This window comes from Balearica regulorum, chromosome 6 (assembly GCF_011004875.1).
Source record: "Balearica regulorum gibbericeps isolate bBalReg1 chromosome 6, bBalReg1.pri, whole genome shotgun sequence".
NCBI classification, from domain to species: Eukaryota; Metazoa; Chordata; class Aves; order Gruiformes; family Gruidae; genus Balearica; species Balearica regulorum.
Genome location: NC_046189.1, coordinates 40,981,943 through 40,999,903, shown reverse-complemented (window position 1 = coordinate 40,999,903; position 17,961 = coordinate 40,981,943). Strand labels below are relative to the sequence as shown.

Sequence of the window (17,961 nt, the reverse complement as noted above, 5' to 3'; positions counted from 1 at the left end):
TTGTTCGGTGCTGTCGCTTCAGGAAAGATTTACCCCGCGCTGTCACAGAATCGCTGTTTCAGTCAGAGCGGCGTTCAGTCCTCTGGTGAACATAAGCCGTTATCCAGTTTTGCTTGGGTTTCCAGAAAGCTAAAAAAAAAGCAGCACATTAAGGGTGGGGATGTTTTCTGGGATCCCGACAGGCTCCTCATGACCACGCTTTGGGTGAACACCCCCTTTGCCCACAATCCCGACCAGCACCCGCCAAGCTGGTTCTGCCGTGCGGTCAAGGCCGAGGCCTCAGCCCGGCCTGCGGCCCTGGGGCGGGGGGGGCAGCGCCCTGAGGGACCCCGGCACCCCTCGCCCCTCTCCAGAGGCCACAAAGCCTCGCATGGCACAGGTTCCCTTTCCTAGCACTGAGATTTATAGACGGCCTGTATAAAATTAAAAAAAAAAAAAAAAACCCACCACAAAAGAACACCTTTTATTCCACGCATCGCTCCTGAGGGCGCCGACCCCACACCAGGCCTCTCTCCCTGACAGGATGACAGCGGTCTGCCGCCGGCACGGCTTCACCTCAGCCCTCAGCGGGTGGGCTCGGTCCCGGTGGAGCCGGGAGGGCCGTGGCAGCGGCCAGGCGGAGGGGCTGCCGGCGGGCAGAGGGCGGGCAGCACCGGGGCACCACCGGGGCACCACCGGGACCCCCCGCCCCCGCCCGGGGCTGCTGCGCCATGCGACTCCCCTAGGGGGCGCGCTGCTCCGGCGGCACGCCGGTAGCGCGCGGCGAAGGGGCGGGCCCCGCACCAGCGGCGGGCGGTGATTGGCGGATGCGAGGATATAAATACAGGCGGGCGGAGGGGGGACAAAGCAGTCTGCGCGGGACCGGCGAGCGGAGCGGGATCGGCGGAGTGTCCCGCGGCTCTGCCACTTCCACCTGGGGTTTTTTTCCTTTTTTTTTTTTTTTAATTATTTTTATCTTTTTCTGAGGAAACCGAGTGTGGGTTGTGGTTGGGTTTTTTTTTTTTTTTTCTTTTGTTGTGGCCGGCCGAGGGACTAATCCGAGATCAATGAAGGAAAGAAGAGCGAGCCAGAAGTTATCGAACAAGGCGGTGATGGATCCCAACCAGAACGTGAAGTGCAAGATCGTGGTGGTGGGGGACAGCCAGTGCGGGAAGACCGCGCTGCTCCACGTCTTCGCCAAGGACTGCTTCCCTGAGGTGGGTCGGGCGGGCCGGGGCCGGGTCGGGCCGGGGCCGGGTCGGCGGTGGTGGGGCGGGCTGACCGTGCGCTGTCTCCCGGCAGAACTACGTCCCCACCGTCTTCGAGAACTACACGGCCAGCTTCGAGATCGACGCGCAGCGCATCGAGCTCAGCCTCTGGGACACCTCGGGTGAGCGCTTCCCCGCGGCGAGGGGGGTGTGTGTGTGTGTGGGGGGGGGGGATCGGTGCGGAGCGGCCGCCCCCGTCGGTGCGGGGAGCCGGGGGAAGCGGGAGATCGGCCCCGCAGCCCCTCACCGCCGCGTCCTGCCGGGGCCGCCCGTCTCCACATGCGAGACGAGCGGCTGCTGATGGGTTCTGTTTTTTTTTAAAAAAAAAATCTGAGGTATACTTTAGCGATATACTTGACTTTTGGGGAGGGCAAAGGGTGTGGACGAAGGTCCCTTGAAGCGGTTCGCCGGCATTGCAGGGCAGCGGGATGTGTTCTCACCTGCCTGACTGGCAGGAGCTTATCTGGGGAGCTCCAGGGACGCGTTTGGTCCTCCGCTGCCGGGAAACCCTGCTTTACCTAGTAAAAGAGCGAAAAGGTGTTTATATATGCTAATGGTAAATTACATCAGCTGAGACTTGAGTTCCTTGTGGTGTCCTTAATACCTGTTTGGGGTTTTTTTTTTGAGGAAATACAGTACTTTTCCCCCTGCTTTTGAGAAGTCTTTATAGCCTGGAAAGACAAGGGAGGTGGGTGTCTCTGGCCCTCTGAGGGTGCAGGGGGAGCCATCCTTTCTTACACCCCATGAGCAGAGCTTAGGGTCCTCATCACTGCTCTAGTTGTGGCCGCGTCAAAAACCCTGGCTCTCATGCCTCAAAGGTTGAGGTTCTTGGTGCTTGGCTATCTTAGATCTCACCTTAGGCCAGGAACCCCTCTAGATCCTGCTGGCATTGATAATCAGACTAAGCTTACTGCTGGGGTGGTGGGGATGCACCCCTGAACTTGCCACCTCTGTGCTGGAGGGAAGTGTGGGCAGCCAGCGGATCAACATTAACTCCGCAGAAGCGATTGGAAAAAAAGCTGGAGGAACTTGACAGAGTATGCAAGGTCTTTCTTCTTTAGACAGGTGGTGTAGATAGCTTTTTAATGTTGAATTTGGACTCAGCAGTTCCTTCTAGATACGAAAGCAAGCCTTTTACCAGAAAAGAAAATGTTAATCCTTTTTTTTTATAAAATAGGAGTTTAGGTGGTGAGTTGGCTTTCTTCTTGCTGTTGAGGAAATGATTCCAAATTCTTGCAACACGATTACTGGGAAAAGGCAGTCTCTGTGCCCACAACCAGTATCAGAGTAACTCTGAACTGATTTTTTTTTTCTTCATCTTATGCCAAGTAAGACTTCCAGACTTAAGAGTGTCTGGTTCAAGCTTTCATCCTGATTACGAAGCTGGCTGTAACAAACTCTATGGAGTAAGGGCTTATTAAAAATTAATACTTCAGTTATTTTGGAAAATTTTATCTTTATCTATTAAATTACAACACGCTCACAAGTTGTTTGACACGGGAAGGCTTGGAATCTGTATGTCAAAGGCTGGAGACACCCATGTAATGAAACATTCTGTAGCACTTCAAAAGACAAAAGCAGTGGAAGAAACGCCTGCCAGCCTTTGCGTGTGCATGTCATCTTCTCAGGCCTGTCCTGGAACTAATAGAAAATTTGACTTGAGTCAGAAGCTTAAGATCAACTAGTTAATTTGTCTGCAATCTGAAACTGAAGAGGAAATGATGGAAGGATACAATGCTTGGTCTTAGAAAGTATTACTGAACAGCAGGTCCTCTGGTTGTGGGACTCTGCAGAAGAATTGCCTCTCCGTAAACAGCCCTTCTCGCCAACCGCAGGCAGAAACACTACCCAAACCCAATGCAAAATCACATCACCAGATAAGGGACATCAGAAGATAAGATAATGTTTCAGCATTATCTTAAATTCTTGGTAATTTATGTTTTTACAAGTCTTTGTCCTAGTCTTCTGATGAATTAGAATAAATGTCTTAATGACATTTTTAAAGCAGGACTAGATCTAGTTGACTTAAAAATATGACTGATTAACTGCCATATACTAATGGAAGATAATGTCTGTTGCAACACGGGGGTTTGGTATCTCCTGAGGGAGGGGGGAAGGATGCTATTTAGCTGAGGTTGATTACAATATACTGCAGATACTTTCAAGATGACTTGATCAGTATTTAGTATCTATTTTTAACCTTCTTCAACTATTTTCTAACTGGGAGCATGCAACAGGCTGCCTTGCAAATTAGTTTCTAACTTGAGTTAAAGTAAATGTGGGGTTTTGCGTTGAATCCTTTGGAAGGAAGGTGCTGCCACTTTGAGCATATTTTTTTTTTTTGCTCACTGAGAAAATGAGAAAAGCTGTAGGCATTGGTTAAAATAGTCTTGTGTTAGGGTGAGAACAGGCCCTGCTGTCGTAGTTTTGGTTTACGATCCTTTATATAATAATAATGTGCTTTTTTCCTAGAGGACTTCTAAGTATAAAATGTAGAGAGTTACGCAACTGATGGAACGTTTTAGAGCTAGCTTTAAATGTATTGGGAAATTTTTGTTGTATGTTGGATATACCCATAGAAATATGGGACAGAACACTCTTACTTGTAAGAGTGGAATGGGAAGATTCATTATTCAAATATTTTTCTGGTCCTGTCTAGTTCTGCAAGTCATTATAAGGATTTAAATTAGCCACAGCATTAAGGAAAGCACTTGCCAACTTGAATTTCAATTGGTTTTTGGACTACCAACCCTTCTTTCAAAGCAGGAATGTCTGGTTGCAATCTAACTACGCTGTAAATTATTCCACTCTGTGGTAACGTAGCATGGCAGTCTCGAGCTATTTGGGAGCTGCATGCTTGGTTTGCCAGGTAGCGTTAGAAGTTTCTTCAGGCTGAGGCTTCATCTTGTAGTCTGATGGACACTGTGAAGAATACTTGTGTATTAGATGTCTTTGTCTACCGTAGGCATTGTCTTAATGTACATTTAACAAGGTTTTGGCTTCTTCCATTGAAAGTGACTGCTTTGATATTTCTATTTCTTGCTAGTACAACAGCAGCTGTGGCACAGAAATCACATACTATTAATTAGGTTTACATACCTGTGTCTCCCTAAAACGTACTATAGTTCCTTGTTTTAATGGTTGAACTGTGGAAACTGTTCTGGATACTCCAGTAAAGTAATTCTCAACAGGGCCAGAAATACTTATGCATTGCTAGAGATTAGCATATAATTAAATCCAGAAGGGCCTTAGAGCTTTAAATCAGGTTAGCTTGACTGTGATTTGAATGTGCACAATGTATTCAGTGTCTATATAGAAACATAATATTAATTATAAACCTTTTGGTGAAATCTTTCAGAAGCCATCTGAAACACACATAAATTAAAGTTACGAAGTATTTTTCTGAGTGCTCTGGCAGTAAGCATTGTAAAGGAAATGTCAAATTTCTGTCTTTGCCTTCCAGTTCGCTTGCAAGTTGGCTGTATTAGCCTTGTGATTTTTTCCTTTCATGGCAGAGTAACAGGAACTGTTTTTTACGGGCTTTTCTTTTCCCCCTTTAGAGGGGAAATAATTAGAATTGATAACTGGGAATGCTAAGTTACCTACCAAAGTCCTGTTTTCTGTTTGAGATGCTATGCATATTGTGGTAGTCATGTGCTTGGAGGTGACTTGTCCTGTGATATTCAGTATACAAAATCCAAAACAGCCAAGGTGGCTTTGGAAGGAGGAAAGCCATCGGCAGTGAGTCAGCTCCTTAGAGCGGCCACTGCACTATTTGATGTGTTTTCTATGCAGCTGATAATTAGTGAGCCCAAGGGTTTGGGAGGGAGAATGCTGCTGTTCAACTGTTGTTCTTTCAGTTGACTGGAGTCCAAAAGGCTACAAAGACTAATGCCTGATGGCTGCTTGGTGGTGTGTAAATACTAAAGTCTTGCCTGTTACTGAGCACCGCTTTCCTTAGGGCCTGGGGACAAGCAGAGGCTGAGCAGCACCATGAGCTCTGTAGGTGGGACGTGGGGCTGAACCTCCTGGTTGGAACTGGTGGTGATGGTGGCTGTGGGTCTTGCAGACAGATAGGGCATCATCTCCGTGATCTAGCATCTTAGAGTAGCATTAAGCCATCAAACAATTAAGTATGCTTTAATGTTTAACCATGTAATTCTGTTATTTATAAAGGTAGTAATATTTAAACCTAAGCTTGGTATCTTCTGTAGACCAAAGCCAACCATATTGCTGAGGAGGGGTTTTATTTCAGTTTAAAAGCTGAATTCATGTTGTTCTTTGCATGAAATGTAACTCTTTAGAAGTAGCTAATTCTTAATTTAAGCTAAAATAATTTAAACATTATTTAAGCTGCCAAACAGATTTAAAAAAAGGGGAGATTGCAGCTGGACTATACTTCCACCACAAAGTAAAACAAACCACAGCATTATCAGCAGTTCCTTGATAAAACTGAAAAATCATCTGTTGTCCTTGACAAGAATGTTTTATTTTGTAGGAACGAAATCACAAACAGGCTTATTTCCCCCACCCCCCCCTCAAATACCCTAGCTGTAGCTCTACATTCTCCTTCTGTTTTCTAGGGTTGGCATGGCTTCAAATCTACAGACTAACTTGAAAAAGAGTGAGCAGCCTTACTGGGCTGCGCTCAAGTTGTCTGTTCAGACTTGAGCCTCATTCCTGAGATTCCTGGCTTCTGAGGGTTTCTCTGGGCGAAACGATGAAATGCCAGATTGAATAGGCTCGCACAGCGAGGGCCGTAGCGCCTCTTTATTTGCGCAGTAATAAAGGTTCAGTTATTGCTGTTGAATGAGACCAGGAAATTTCCTTTGTTGATACTGCAGCCCGAGTACTTTAAATGGTTCCCGTTTGTTCTGCCACACACTACCCCAAAGAAAAGGAGGTGTCAAATATTCCTCCTCGCTTGCGTCCGAGCAGAAGGGCTGCCTATAAAAGTACATTTATTCTAGCTCAGCATCTTTAATATGAGAGGTTCAGAAGGAAAACCCAAAAAAGAAAAACCCTCAAAACAAACACAGCTACAGCTGACACAGTAGAAAGGAGTCTCTGGGCTGGAGGTGGTGACTGTATGTATACATAAATACATGCTGATGGACATATATGGTATGTTGTATCCCTGAAGACTGGTGAGTGAGAAGATAGGTATGTGTCTAAGGAATTAGTTTCTGGGTGAGGCTTTTTTGAGACTCCTTTCTAGCCAGCCACCATTTGGCCAAGCATTAATGATCTTCAGTCTTGCCCTTGCGTGCCTCAACTCGCAGGGAGATGTGCTAGCCAGACAGTGGCTCTCACTAGCCTGCTGGCCAGGCAGCAGTCTGCGCTTTGGCCAGTCTAATGCCGCAGAGCGGTGTGGGTGGCTAGTTAAGGGCATGCTGCTCTGCAGTTCCTCTCTCTGGGGTAAATACCTTTGCCCTGGGGCTCTAGGCAAAATAACTTGGCCCTGGGGCTCCAGGATGGAGGCACTGTAATAGCACTGCTGGCAAATAATTAGTAATGGCAAATGCTTATTGATAGTAGCTGCAAGCAGAGCTGAGCTCCAGTGAGTAGGTAACTACCGGTCAGTTCAGCTCGCTTAGATTTTTTTTTTCTAATGTGTCATTTGCAGCTGAAGACAGCTAACTTTTTTGAAGAGCGGTTTTTGACAGCTGCCTCTTTGTTAGATTGACATCATTTATGAAGATGAGCATTTGAATAAAATAGTCTTGTTCAACAAATTACCTTCTGCTACCTAGTTTGGTAATGCTTCATTCCCCATGTGTTACTCTTCATTTCAAAAACAACATTCCTGGGATTCTTGACTCTTTCCTTCCAGTATAAGCTGTCCAACTGAAGTCATCTGCGATACGTTCACACCATTTCCCCGCTCTGCTTTGTGCAACAGCATGAGCTGTCTGTCAGTTAAAAACTTGAGGAATTTCTCTAATCCAGTTAATAGTCTGCTCAGCCTCTGAGACATTACAGCCAATTAGTTTTAGATAGTTGGAAAATTGGTGGTATAATTAGCTGATAACCCTAAAACTCTTGCAAGCTGTATTCTCATTGCATATGCTCTGTGCTGTATTTTAGGTTCATGAGAGAAAAATACAGAAATAAGACCATATGACTAAGAAAATGCATTTTAAGTTGCAGGCATGCATTTTAAAGCCCAATCCCTTATCCTGTTGGACCACTTAACTGTTTAAGTACCCTTCTAAATCATAAATGCATTCTCCTCAGTAAGTGAAGCTTCAGCAGAGTTAAGGCCGAACTGAATGGTGGCTGAGCAACTGGAACTTCCTAGAAAAAAGGAAGATTTTTTCCCCAAAACCTGTTCCTGGATTCATCAGATGATAACAATAAGATTTCTGACTCTGGAGATGTATTTGCAACTCTGCACATCATGATGATTCTTAAAGAAAACCAGTGTATCCCATAACAGCTCTGGAAGTAAAACATGCACAAAGTGCAATAGTGGACCTATTTATTTGTTCCATAGATTAGTAGATTAGCTTTGATCTCATTGATTGAAAAACTCCATGGGCTAAATGTAGACATTTATTGCAAGCATATATTGCTTTATAGATTGGTGAGGCTTTTTGTGGCAGATAACTTGCGTGCCTGTCTACAGCACTGGGATTCTTCCTGCTGGAGTACTGCAAGAAATGCTTCAATTTGAAGCAAGAGTTTCTTCTAAAAATTGCCGATATCCATGACAACCTAAGATGCTTTTTGCACTTGGAACTATTTGTTTTAAATTAAATGTTAGAAAAATCAAAACTGATTTGTTTAAAAACTTTCTGAATTTTTCCATGAACTGGAAACACATGAACTGTGACAGATCTGCTTTGAAGAAGCCTTTTGGAGGTTAAGGATTTGTTCTCAAAGTCAAATCCCTGCAGGTTAATGCTGGGACTTAAATTTGGGCTGACCCAATTTCCCTTTCCTTGTTATTGGGAGCATCACAAGCTTTGGGTGGGAGGTGGATCACTGGGGTGCTATCACTCTTAATTATTTGGGAAAGCTGTTGCTTGTGTAGGTGAGAAAAGGAAAGTGGGGATGTGAGCAACTGCAATGAGTGTTTTGGGAATATAGTGCTATTGAAGAAAAGGTGGTAGTAGGATGCTATTGAAGAGCTTCACTGAAAATCTTTCTAAGCTGTCTGAATAAGCTTTGAGTGACTGCAGAAAGTGGAAAATATAAACTAATAAGTGTTGTTTGTTTTCCTGCAGGGTCTCCTTATTACGACAATGTCCGCCCGCTCTCCTATCCAGATTCTGATGCTGTCCTGATTTGCTTTGACATCAGTCGGCCAGAAACTCTTGACAGTGTGCTAAAAAAGGCAAGTGTTCGAGAAACATCTGAGTACAGAACTGTTTGAGTAGCTTGTCTTTAAATCTCTGAGGAGTGGTGCCGCCTCCTACATTGGGAACTTCGGTTTGTTGCTTGTAATGGAGAGATGACAGAACTGCACTGTTAGAATTTGAGATCATTTGTTTGAAAGGGGTGAATGTTAATTGAAAACAAAAGCTCTCTAATGGATGCTCAGGGGTGAAGTAAATTCTCATACCTCAGCCGTTACACAGCAGTGAATTGTTCAGGGTGGTGTGAGGTGCAGGGCTGGGTGCAGCAAGAAATTGTCTCTCACATTGTGTTTGTATAACAGACAGGATTGAGAAACTTTGCCATGTTGCAAAGATGGTTAAAATGTGCCTGCCAAGTGTTTGGACTTTTGCCATGGCTTTACATAATTCCTCAGCCTGGAGTTTTAAGGAGCCAGTGACAAATGCCTCTGGAAGACACCAGAAGACCTAGCAGTGGCATAGAAATGCAATCCTGCACCGGGCTTAGAATTTTTCAGAAGCTCGGTGATCTGAGATTCAGTGCCAGACTTTTCGCCAAGTTAAAACATTGAATTTTGATAATCAAGCTCTGTTTGCAAGGTCGTCATGGTCACTCCTCTTCTTGGTCACTGGGCATGACTCAACTTTGCAGTGTTGTCTTTGAGGCTTAATGACCTGAAGTTCCTTTTTTTTTTCTGTAGCTGGGGCCAGTGATTCTTGTGTCACTGGGAATAAAGTGGCACACAATGCTCTGAATAGTCCACAGAAAATACTTAAGACTATTCTCTCAGCTACTAACTGTGCCAACAAGTATCTAGAACTGTCTCTTTGTTTTCTGTCCTTGATAACCTTGCTTAATTTTGTGAGAGATTTTTCTTAATATGCTTTTAAACCCAAACAATATCCTTAAGTTTCAGGGTTTGTGTCATCTCTCCAGATTATGCTGTGAAATTTTTGGCTTTTGTTCTCAAAATAACCCTGTAGAAGGGGAAGAAAACCAAGGAATATATCACAAGTTCTGTTTGAAGGGCTTATTACTGGTTCACAATAGCTAAACCCTTGACAGATTCGTGTGGTTTTAGGTGTGAGGATGTAGCCATGAGCCAATATTTAGCAATGCTGCCTCTGTATCTCTGTCCTGAGGAACCATTAAATGTGGTGACACCCGGTTTCTTTGGTTCCTGTCTGCAAATGGCTATGGCTGGGTGTTTACCCCTTGTGAGGAGCGACAGGTCTGCAAACCTTTACTCATGTAGGTAAACAATCTCGACTCATGCCGTCTTGATTAGTAAGTTGGTGGAATTAATGAGTGTATGAGACTGTAAGGTTTCATCCTTGACCAGATTCTGCTGGAACTAATGCCTTTAGAAATTAGCTTGAAGGTAGATACAACTACTATGTAAGAATATATCCACATAAAATGTCATGACTTATTGAACTTCATCTTGTATCCATTGCTGCTTTGGATTTAAACATTCAACTACTCAAGTATAATAACAACCTAAAATTTTACAGTGGAAAGGTGAAATCCAGGAGTTTTGTCCAAACACCAAGATGCTTTTGGTTGGTTGCAAGTCGGATCTGCGCACAGATGTAAGCACACTGGTGGAACTTTCCAATCAGCGGCAGACGCCTGTGTCCTATGATCAGGTATGTGCCATGTCCTTTGTACTTAGGGGTGGAAGATAAGATTCTCTTCTATCACTGTTGCCATCTTTAAGAGCAACTTCTCCCCCCTGTAGACATCAGTGCATCCTGGAAGGCAGATGTGCATACTGTAGTAGTAGATGGAGGTGAATTTGAAAGCTATTATGAGTAAAGGCAAAGCCTAATTGTAGACTGGATGCAGCAGAGAATCATGCAGCCCCACAATGTGTGCTTTAAGCGTCATTGGTTGCAAAGAGCCTTTTAAGTTAATTGAAGATTAAGTTTTCTGGGTCTGCAGAGGCCAAAGTAGTAACTGAGCGGTGACATGTCCTGTGTGTTTACTGACAAATTGGTAAAATTGTTGTCTTCAGACTTCAGATTTGAATGTCGTTTGTTTGACTTTAGCCTCAAGTATTGCATATAATCTGTCCCCTTTAAAGTCCTCTTGCCTTAAAACACCTGAGAAAACACTTTGTAGTGCTCTCTGAAGGTGGCAGCAAATCCAGAAAGCATCTTAATTCTTGGCAGCAGTTCTCTGCTGCTGGGGAAGCGAGAAGTTTGGACAATCTATCCTCCTGCCTGGCTCCAAACTTCTCACTTCCCTAGTGAAAACTGGGGTGAAAGGGAAAAGCCATGGGAGAGCAGGAGATAGAGAACAAGGGAAAACTGGGCTCTAAGGTAAACTTCCCCTTATTACTCATGCATATGTATCATGCAATCATGCATTGCAGCTGAATCACAGTGGTGGTTTGAGAATACACCCTGCAGGGTGTAAGAGTGAGAATGGTACCTCCAGAAGTAACTTTAGCTAGTCTATATATCCTCTGCTATCAATTTTTGATGTTTTATCCCACTCGCAGTTTTTCCAAACCAACAGCTCCTAATATGTGATCACTAATACTGCAGCCTCCTACAGCAGGTTTAAATTTGACAATGCAAACTGAGTATCGTGATTAAAATATAACATGGAGTGTTGTGCTGCGATGGCTTATGCTGTTTATGGCATTTTTCTACACTTCACTTGGTAAACATCCCTCTGTCTCAGACGATTTTATATGAAACTAAATGCCAGTTTTTTACCTTCATGTAAAACAGTACAGAAGTGTCCTTAAGTCTTGCTTGTTGCAGATGATGTCATCTTAGTTACAGACTACCACTGTTGTATGTGTATATATTTATGCTGTTCAACCTCAGAGCTGTAATTTTCCATGCTATTTTTCTTTGAACATTAAACTTAAAAGGAAATCCTGTCTGCCACTTATTACATACACAAGTTCATATGTTACATTTTTTACAGTACTTCAGTAAAATCACCAAGTCTCACCCCTTTCCATAGATAGCGATCAAAAAACCTACTGATGGGTGGGTTTGTCCCCTGGAGTTGAAGACTCACACCTCTCTGGTGTCACAGCTTAGCCTGTACCCCTTAGGATCAGGAGTCAGCCGAACACAAAGGACTAAGCCAGAAACTATTGGCAGCTGAAGAGAAAATAGTACGTGCTACAGGGAAGCCCATAATTCAGCAGACTCCTATAACTTCATCTGTACTCTATGTAAGCAAAAGCTTAAACTGAGCAATGGTTGTAGCTCTTGTGGTTGCTAAATTCCTGGGGACGTGAAGCACCCCGGTGCTCTCCTGCACTTAGTCCTAGGGAAGAGTCCTCTGGGGTCGAGAAACACAGCTTATTTTTGAATTTCCTTGCCCTGCTAAGTCAACATGGGATCAAAGACCTTAGTGGGGTTTTCCCCATTCCCCTTAACCTCATAAGGAAGCGTTGGGAGGATAAAGCCCAGGATGGTGACACCCTCCTTCCAGTATGCTACCTGGTTTCCAGTCAGCTACACCTGAGCAAACATTTCGGAGGCTCTAAGGTGTAGGCTAGGCTTGGTTAGTAGGAGTTGAGATGTTTAACTGTGGGAAGGGCTTGTCCTACAATCTAATGCTCCTTTATCAGCCACTCCCACTTGATAAGAAGATGGCTGCATCACTGCAGTGTAAATAGTGCACACTGAAGTCCTGATAGATTAGTGCCATCAGCCCGGCACCAGAACAAAGAGGAGAGGGGTTGGACTGGCTTGTGCCTGTATCTCAGGCTCATGAAGATGGGAGGAGTGGCACATCAAGGATGTGGTTGGGTCTTGTAACTTACTAAAAAGATTCATCCCTCAGAAGTAAAATTCCATTGAAACTACTCCATTTTTTTACACAATGCTGTATTGTCTTCCAGTAGTAAAATCCACAAGGGTATTGTCATCTGCCAGTCACGTGGTGTTTTCCTTGGGCTGCTGGAACAAATATCCCTGCTTTGACTTTTAATGCACTTAAAATCAAAAAAGGGCTCATATAAGCACTAATGTCCTTTTTTCCTTTTTTTTTTTGCCTGTTCCCTAGCTACAAGTTGATGTAACTATCCCTGACCCAGAACCCCACAGAACGTTTCCCTACGAACTTTGCCCCCTCTGTGGAGCTGTAACACGGGCTCTGCTCCAGGTCAGGGACGTGCTGGCTAGCCCTTAAGGCAGTCAGAATACATTTTCTCTTTGGAGATAGCAGCCTTAAATCTGGAAGCTGTTGGGTCTAGACGTTTCCCAGTGAGCACATGATTCACAGATGCAAGTTAAGGTGTAAGGGTGAGATTGCTAAATGGGTCCTACTGACACTTCTCTGGCTTTCTGCAGTTGTTTGCAGGTCACTGAACTTATCTTCTCTCTTCCAGTTTGTAATTATCAGCATAGGAGATAATGCTTGGATAGTTGTTTAATGCATCTTGGAACCAAAGCTCTGTTTGTTTAGCAAAATTAGCTGCTGGCTGTCATGCTGGAGCTTTAGCTTTGGTTTTCACAAAACACTGTGTACGGGAAACAGCGCTGAAAAGTAATTGTATGGTTTGCTTTGGCTCTCTGCGGAAACTTGGTATTGATTGCATGTTCTTTTTTCCCTTAGGGTGCAAATATGGCCAAACAGATTGGAGCAGCTACATATATTGAATGCTCAGCCTTACAGTCAGAAAACAGTGTCAGAGACATTTTTCATGTTGCCACCTTGGCGTGTGTGAATAAAACAAATAAAAATGTTAAACGAAACAAATCACAGAGGGCAACAAAGCGAATTTCACACACGCCTGGCAGGCCAGAACTTTCCACAGTGGCGACGGACTTGCGAAAGGACAAAGCAAAGAGTTGCACGGTGATGTGAAGGACCTTGATTTCCTGGAGAAGGAGGAAGAGAGCGTCCGGGAGGGGTGGAGGCTCAATGAAGTACACAGCCACATGGTATTTAACGAGGGCTTATTGCCAGTGCTTTAACGGAGACTCTTCACCTCTTGTGTGAGACTGTACTTAGGAACTGAGCAGCGAGAAGAAATGGCTCTAAACGAGGTGGCATCGGGAATTGATATGTGGAAGAAAATGCCAAAAAAAAAAAAAAAGGGAAAATGTTTTGAATGTGCTGAGGAAAGAGAGGGTGAATGGGAAAATAACACTGTGGAGAAGAGAGATGTCATTGACAGTGCTTGTTTCTTTTATTAACGCTCTACTCCTGGATGCTACCACTTTGATTTCATTAAAATAATACTTTAATCTTTTTTTTTAAAGAAGACATTAATATGCCCTTCTCATTAAGAAACTATCCCTGTGACCTTATAGTTGGTTTTCCAAAGGATATGATCTAATTTTCTAGTAGCTCATCATTAAAATGGAGCGTTATGTCAGCGCCTGTGCGTCACCTAGAGGAAAACACTGTATGTGAGAAGTCTGGAGTTTTGCCTTCCCGAGACGGCAGCACAATCTGCGGTTGAGCACGCTGGTAATGAAGACAACCGTTGGAGATTTCCCAGTGTTCTAGGTGCCCTCGCATGCTGGAAATTAAACGGATCGAGTTGGGGTGTGGGGGCAAACAACCTGCCTATCGCAGGACTCTGACTTTCCGTTCCTCTTTGTGATTGTAATTTAGAGTGGAAATGATCTCCAGTTCTGGTGTTCTGTATGGGTATCTCGCTGTAGGTTGAAGTGAAAGGTGCTAAGAGCTATGATGACAAATGATGCTTAGTTTTACAACCGTGATAATTCGTTAAGCCTTACTGCCCATCTGGGGAAGCCCCAAGACTCCTCTGCTTCTGCTAGGAGTTGGAGAGCCAGGTGGATCCCAGGAACTAGCCCTCTGTAAATGCTACGGAGAGGTGCTATTCTGTGATGTGGTTCTCTGCAATTAGCTTTGCAAAAAAACCCTGAGAATCTGCAAATGAGCCAGCAGAGCCAGATTAACTTTTGTGATGCTCTTATTTTTGGGGCAAGCCGTCTCTCATTGCAGACTTCGTTTGCTCGTGGTGAGGAAATGGGGTCTGAAGAACTGTGACGCCTTAAGGGGTCCCCGGTGGAAACGGGATACTGCCCTTAGTCTTTAAGACTAATATATACGTATCCAGTGAACCAGTTAAGTCAAATTCCTTTTTGCTTACTGAATACTATTGTTACGTTAAATAAATTGCCCTTTAAAATGGTTTGCAACTGTTTACTGACCGACTGAACTCCTAGCTTCTCTCAAAAGAAGGATACTGTAAGCTCTAACCAGCGTGGCTGTCGCTTGTTGAGGACAAGTGTTTTGTTCCCAAGGGTAATGCTTCATTTTTGAAGTGTTAAAGCTGTGTTCCTGTTGACTTGTGCAAAGGTAAAGGGTCACCATAATTAAAACTCAGTTCTGTGTGTTCCCGGCACTTTGTTTCATCTGATAAAAGACGAAAAAAAACCCCCACACCACCAATTCCAATTATTTCCCACAAAAAGACATTTTTACCACAGTAATAAGCTTTTGACTGATGCAACAGTGCGCTTAGGGCAGTATTACAAAATAGCTGGTAAGTGCTTTCTGTATTTAAATATTGTGGAAAAAATAAGTTATAACTGTTATAAAACAGGACATTCATTACTTTTTTTAATTGTTGAAGTCACTTTGTATGTTTGGTTAATGTTTCTGCAGTATTTATTAAAATTACCATTTTTTTTCTTTGAATTAAAAAAAAAAAGTAACTGACTTGTAGTGGAAATGGCCTTTGTGTGTTAGTTCATTAATACCGGTGTGTTTTGGACATAATTGTGCTGAGCTACAGGCCAGGCGTAGCTGGGAGTTAGGATGTGATTTGAATAGAAATCAGTCTTACCCTTCCCAACAGCCTTTTGGGTTCTTTGGCATTTTATTTAAGTACGTGGTATTGGTTTCTTACCTGAGTTCTGCTTCCCAAAAGTGACAGAGGCTGCGGAGACCGGAGCAGGCGAACGAGTGAAGTTTGGTTCATTTTGCTTCTGAAGCTTTGAGTGCTGCTTTTTAAAAGGTTTCATATATTCCAGGTTGTTCCTAGGAACTGTTCTTTGGCTTTCTCCCTTAAACTTGTCCTCAAACAAGTCGAAGGGACTTTCTGTCTCGCTTCTGGGTCTACATCTCCAAAGTCATGCAGAAGCCCCAGCAGCTGCTTATCTCACTAACGCTTGTCACCATCCTGCGCTGACCTGATCATCCTTTTTTCTATTTCTGATGACAACCAAGCCAGGTTTTGTTCCCTGGCTGTGTAGATGCTGTAATTACGGGAGTGGATGACCTGCTGTGCTAGCAGGTGGCTCGGATTGGTGGGAGGGTGCTGGGCTGGGTCCGCAGCGTCGCTCCCCGCTGCAGAGCCCTTCCAGCAGCTTGTGAGTTCCTGGGGACCCCCGTTCCCCCACGTCCGTGACACGCCAGCCCTGCAGCAGCTCCTCTTGGAGCTGGAGGTGGCCTCTGGCAGGGTGCAGTGGGGGTGTAGGAACTCCTCTGGTGAGGCTGGCCGCTGCGGTGGGGTGCGTTCGGCCAGGGGTTAATTATTACGCCTAAAAAGCTGCCTCGTCTTTGTAGCCTGAACTTGTTTTGGTCTCTGGTCTTTCCATCCAGTTGTACGTGTGTCAGATTGACATACTTTTGATGAGTGAATTTAAATACACCTTTAGGTCACCAAGAACCAAACAGATCGACTCCTTCAATGACTTTCAGTCTCTTGCTGTAAAGGATATTTTCCAATTCATATTCAACCAACTGTGTGGTTCCTCTCAGTGCTCTTTTAGGTCTTTGCCATCTTTGTCAGGATTACGATCGCTGGAGGAGCAGCTGGGCCACACAACATTTCCACTGCCAGTGCTTTGTGTTTATGCTGGGCTTTACCATCGCACCCTTGGCCCCAGGTCACCAGTTCCCCACACCGAGTGCTCGGGGCTTCCTGGCACCTGCCTACGGCACGGCTGGTTTTTGCTCACGCGTGGCAGAGCGGTATGGTCGTACGTGTTTTTCGCCGCTTTACCCCTTGCCAGGGTTTTGTGGATCCTGCTATTTCTTTTCAATCCTCTGATCTGCTGTTTTCATGGTCTTGGTAAGACCCAGTGAAGTAGGTTAGGACAAAGAAATAACCTCCTTGAAGCCTTCCTAGTGATTCCAGTTTTGGTTTTGAGATCCACCAAAGTTTGTAAGGAATTTTTAACCCATTTAATGTGCACGGGCTTGGTTTTGTGTCACTCCTGTGTGAGGCCCAAGCGTGGTGTGGTCACAAGTCACGCGGTGTGGATTAGGAAAGTACTGTTAAAGGTGCTTTTAAACCGTACTTGGACCCCTACAGAAAGGAGATGAAGATCCTTTCCCAAAGAGCGTTGATCGTTAGTTGATCACTACCCTCCTTTAAGGCCACCAGTTCAGTCCTCCTTTATTTTGCTCTAAGCAGATGGAAGATGGAGGTGCCTTGATTTATTGACATGTTCCTCTTAATATATAAAAAAATATCGATAGGTCTGTCTAAAGCCACTAATCTTTTTTTCTGTTCCTGCTGCTAGTCCTGCCATTTCCTTTAGACCAGAATTGCCAATTCTGTTGCGCGCATGAAACATCTCTTACTAGCTGTGGCCGTGGCGGTTTAAACCTCTGAGCAAGAGGTTTACTCTTCTAAAGCTGGAGCTGGGCTTGAGGTGACATCTGCAGCTGCACGGTTTGGTGTTGGTAAGATGGTCGGCCCCGTCAGCTCTCCGGTCGCTTGCTGAGGTGAGCAAGGAGCAAATTGGAAGTATTTTCAGTTGTAGGCTGTGGCTCGGTCAGGTGTTTCTCTTCAGTATTTGATCCCTGGAAAACAAATTTTGGCAGATCACCATGACTCGCACTTCCAAAAAGTGTGATTTTTTGTTGTTGTTCTTTTATTGCACGGCTGGGTTGTGCAATCACTTGCAGTAGTTGAGGCAGTTGACTAAAACTCATTCCTTGGAGGAACCCCGGGGAATCCCCAGGAGAGCAGTGTTTCTAAACGCGGTGGGCTGCTTTGTGGTGCAGAAATAGACCTGGCACCGCGTCTCGGCGGGATGGCAACCCCTCGCCGTGCTGAGTACGTGCAGTTCAGCACCTCCTCGTTTTGCAGACCATTTGTGACGAGCACATCCTCGGCGCGTGATCCTCGCGAGGGAGGAGGCAGTGGCCACCAGGATGCCGGCACAGCGGGGAGAAGGTGGGCGACAAAACCAAACCCACCCCGCGTTCCTCAATAAACTTTAAAAATGGCCGAGTTATGCTGTTTGATGGATATTTACGGGTATTTCCACCCATCTTGGTAGCTGCTTGAGGCTCTAGCAGGTGCAGTTATTTCGGTTTGAGGGTGCGGGGCTGCTCGGCGGTGCTGGGTCCTGGGTGGATGGGTCAGTCTGGTGGCCCCGGTTCCCCGCAGGCAGGACCTGCC

The 17,961-nt window shown here is 44.8% G+C and overlaps 1 protein-coding gene across 1 annotated transcript; it reads left to right on the top strand.

Annotated features, from left to right (window-relative positions):
• The first annotated feature begins 838 nt into the window (after window positions 1–838).
• RND3 (Rho family GTPase 3) lies at window positions 839–15,276 on the top strand. Its single transcript, XM_075757295.1, has 5 exons — window positions 839–1,196; window positions 1,282–1,369; window positions 8,477–8,586; window positions 10,103–10,237; window positions 13,179–15,276. The coding sequence occupies exons 1-5, from the start codon at window positions 1,047–1,049 to the stop codon at window positions 13,428–13,430; spliced, it is 735 nt and encodes a 244-aa protein (XP_075613410.1). The 5' UTR covers window positions 839–1,046; the 3' UTR covers window positions 13,431–15,276.
• Window positions 15,277–17,961: the final 2,685 nt, after the last annotated feature.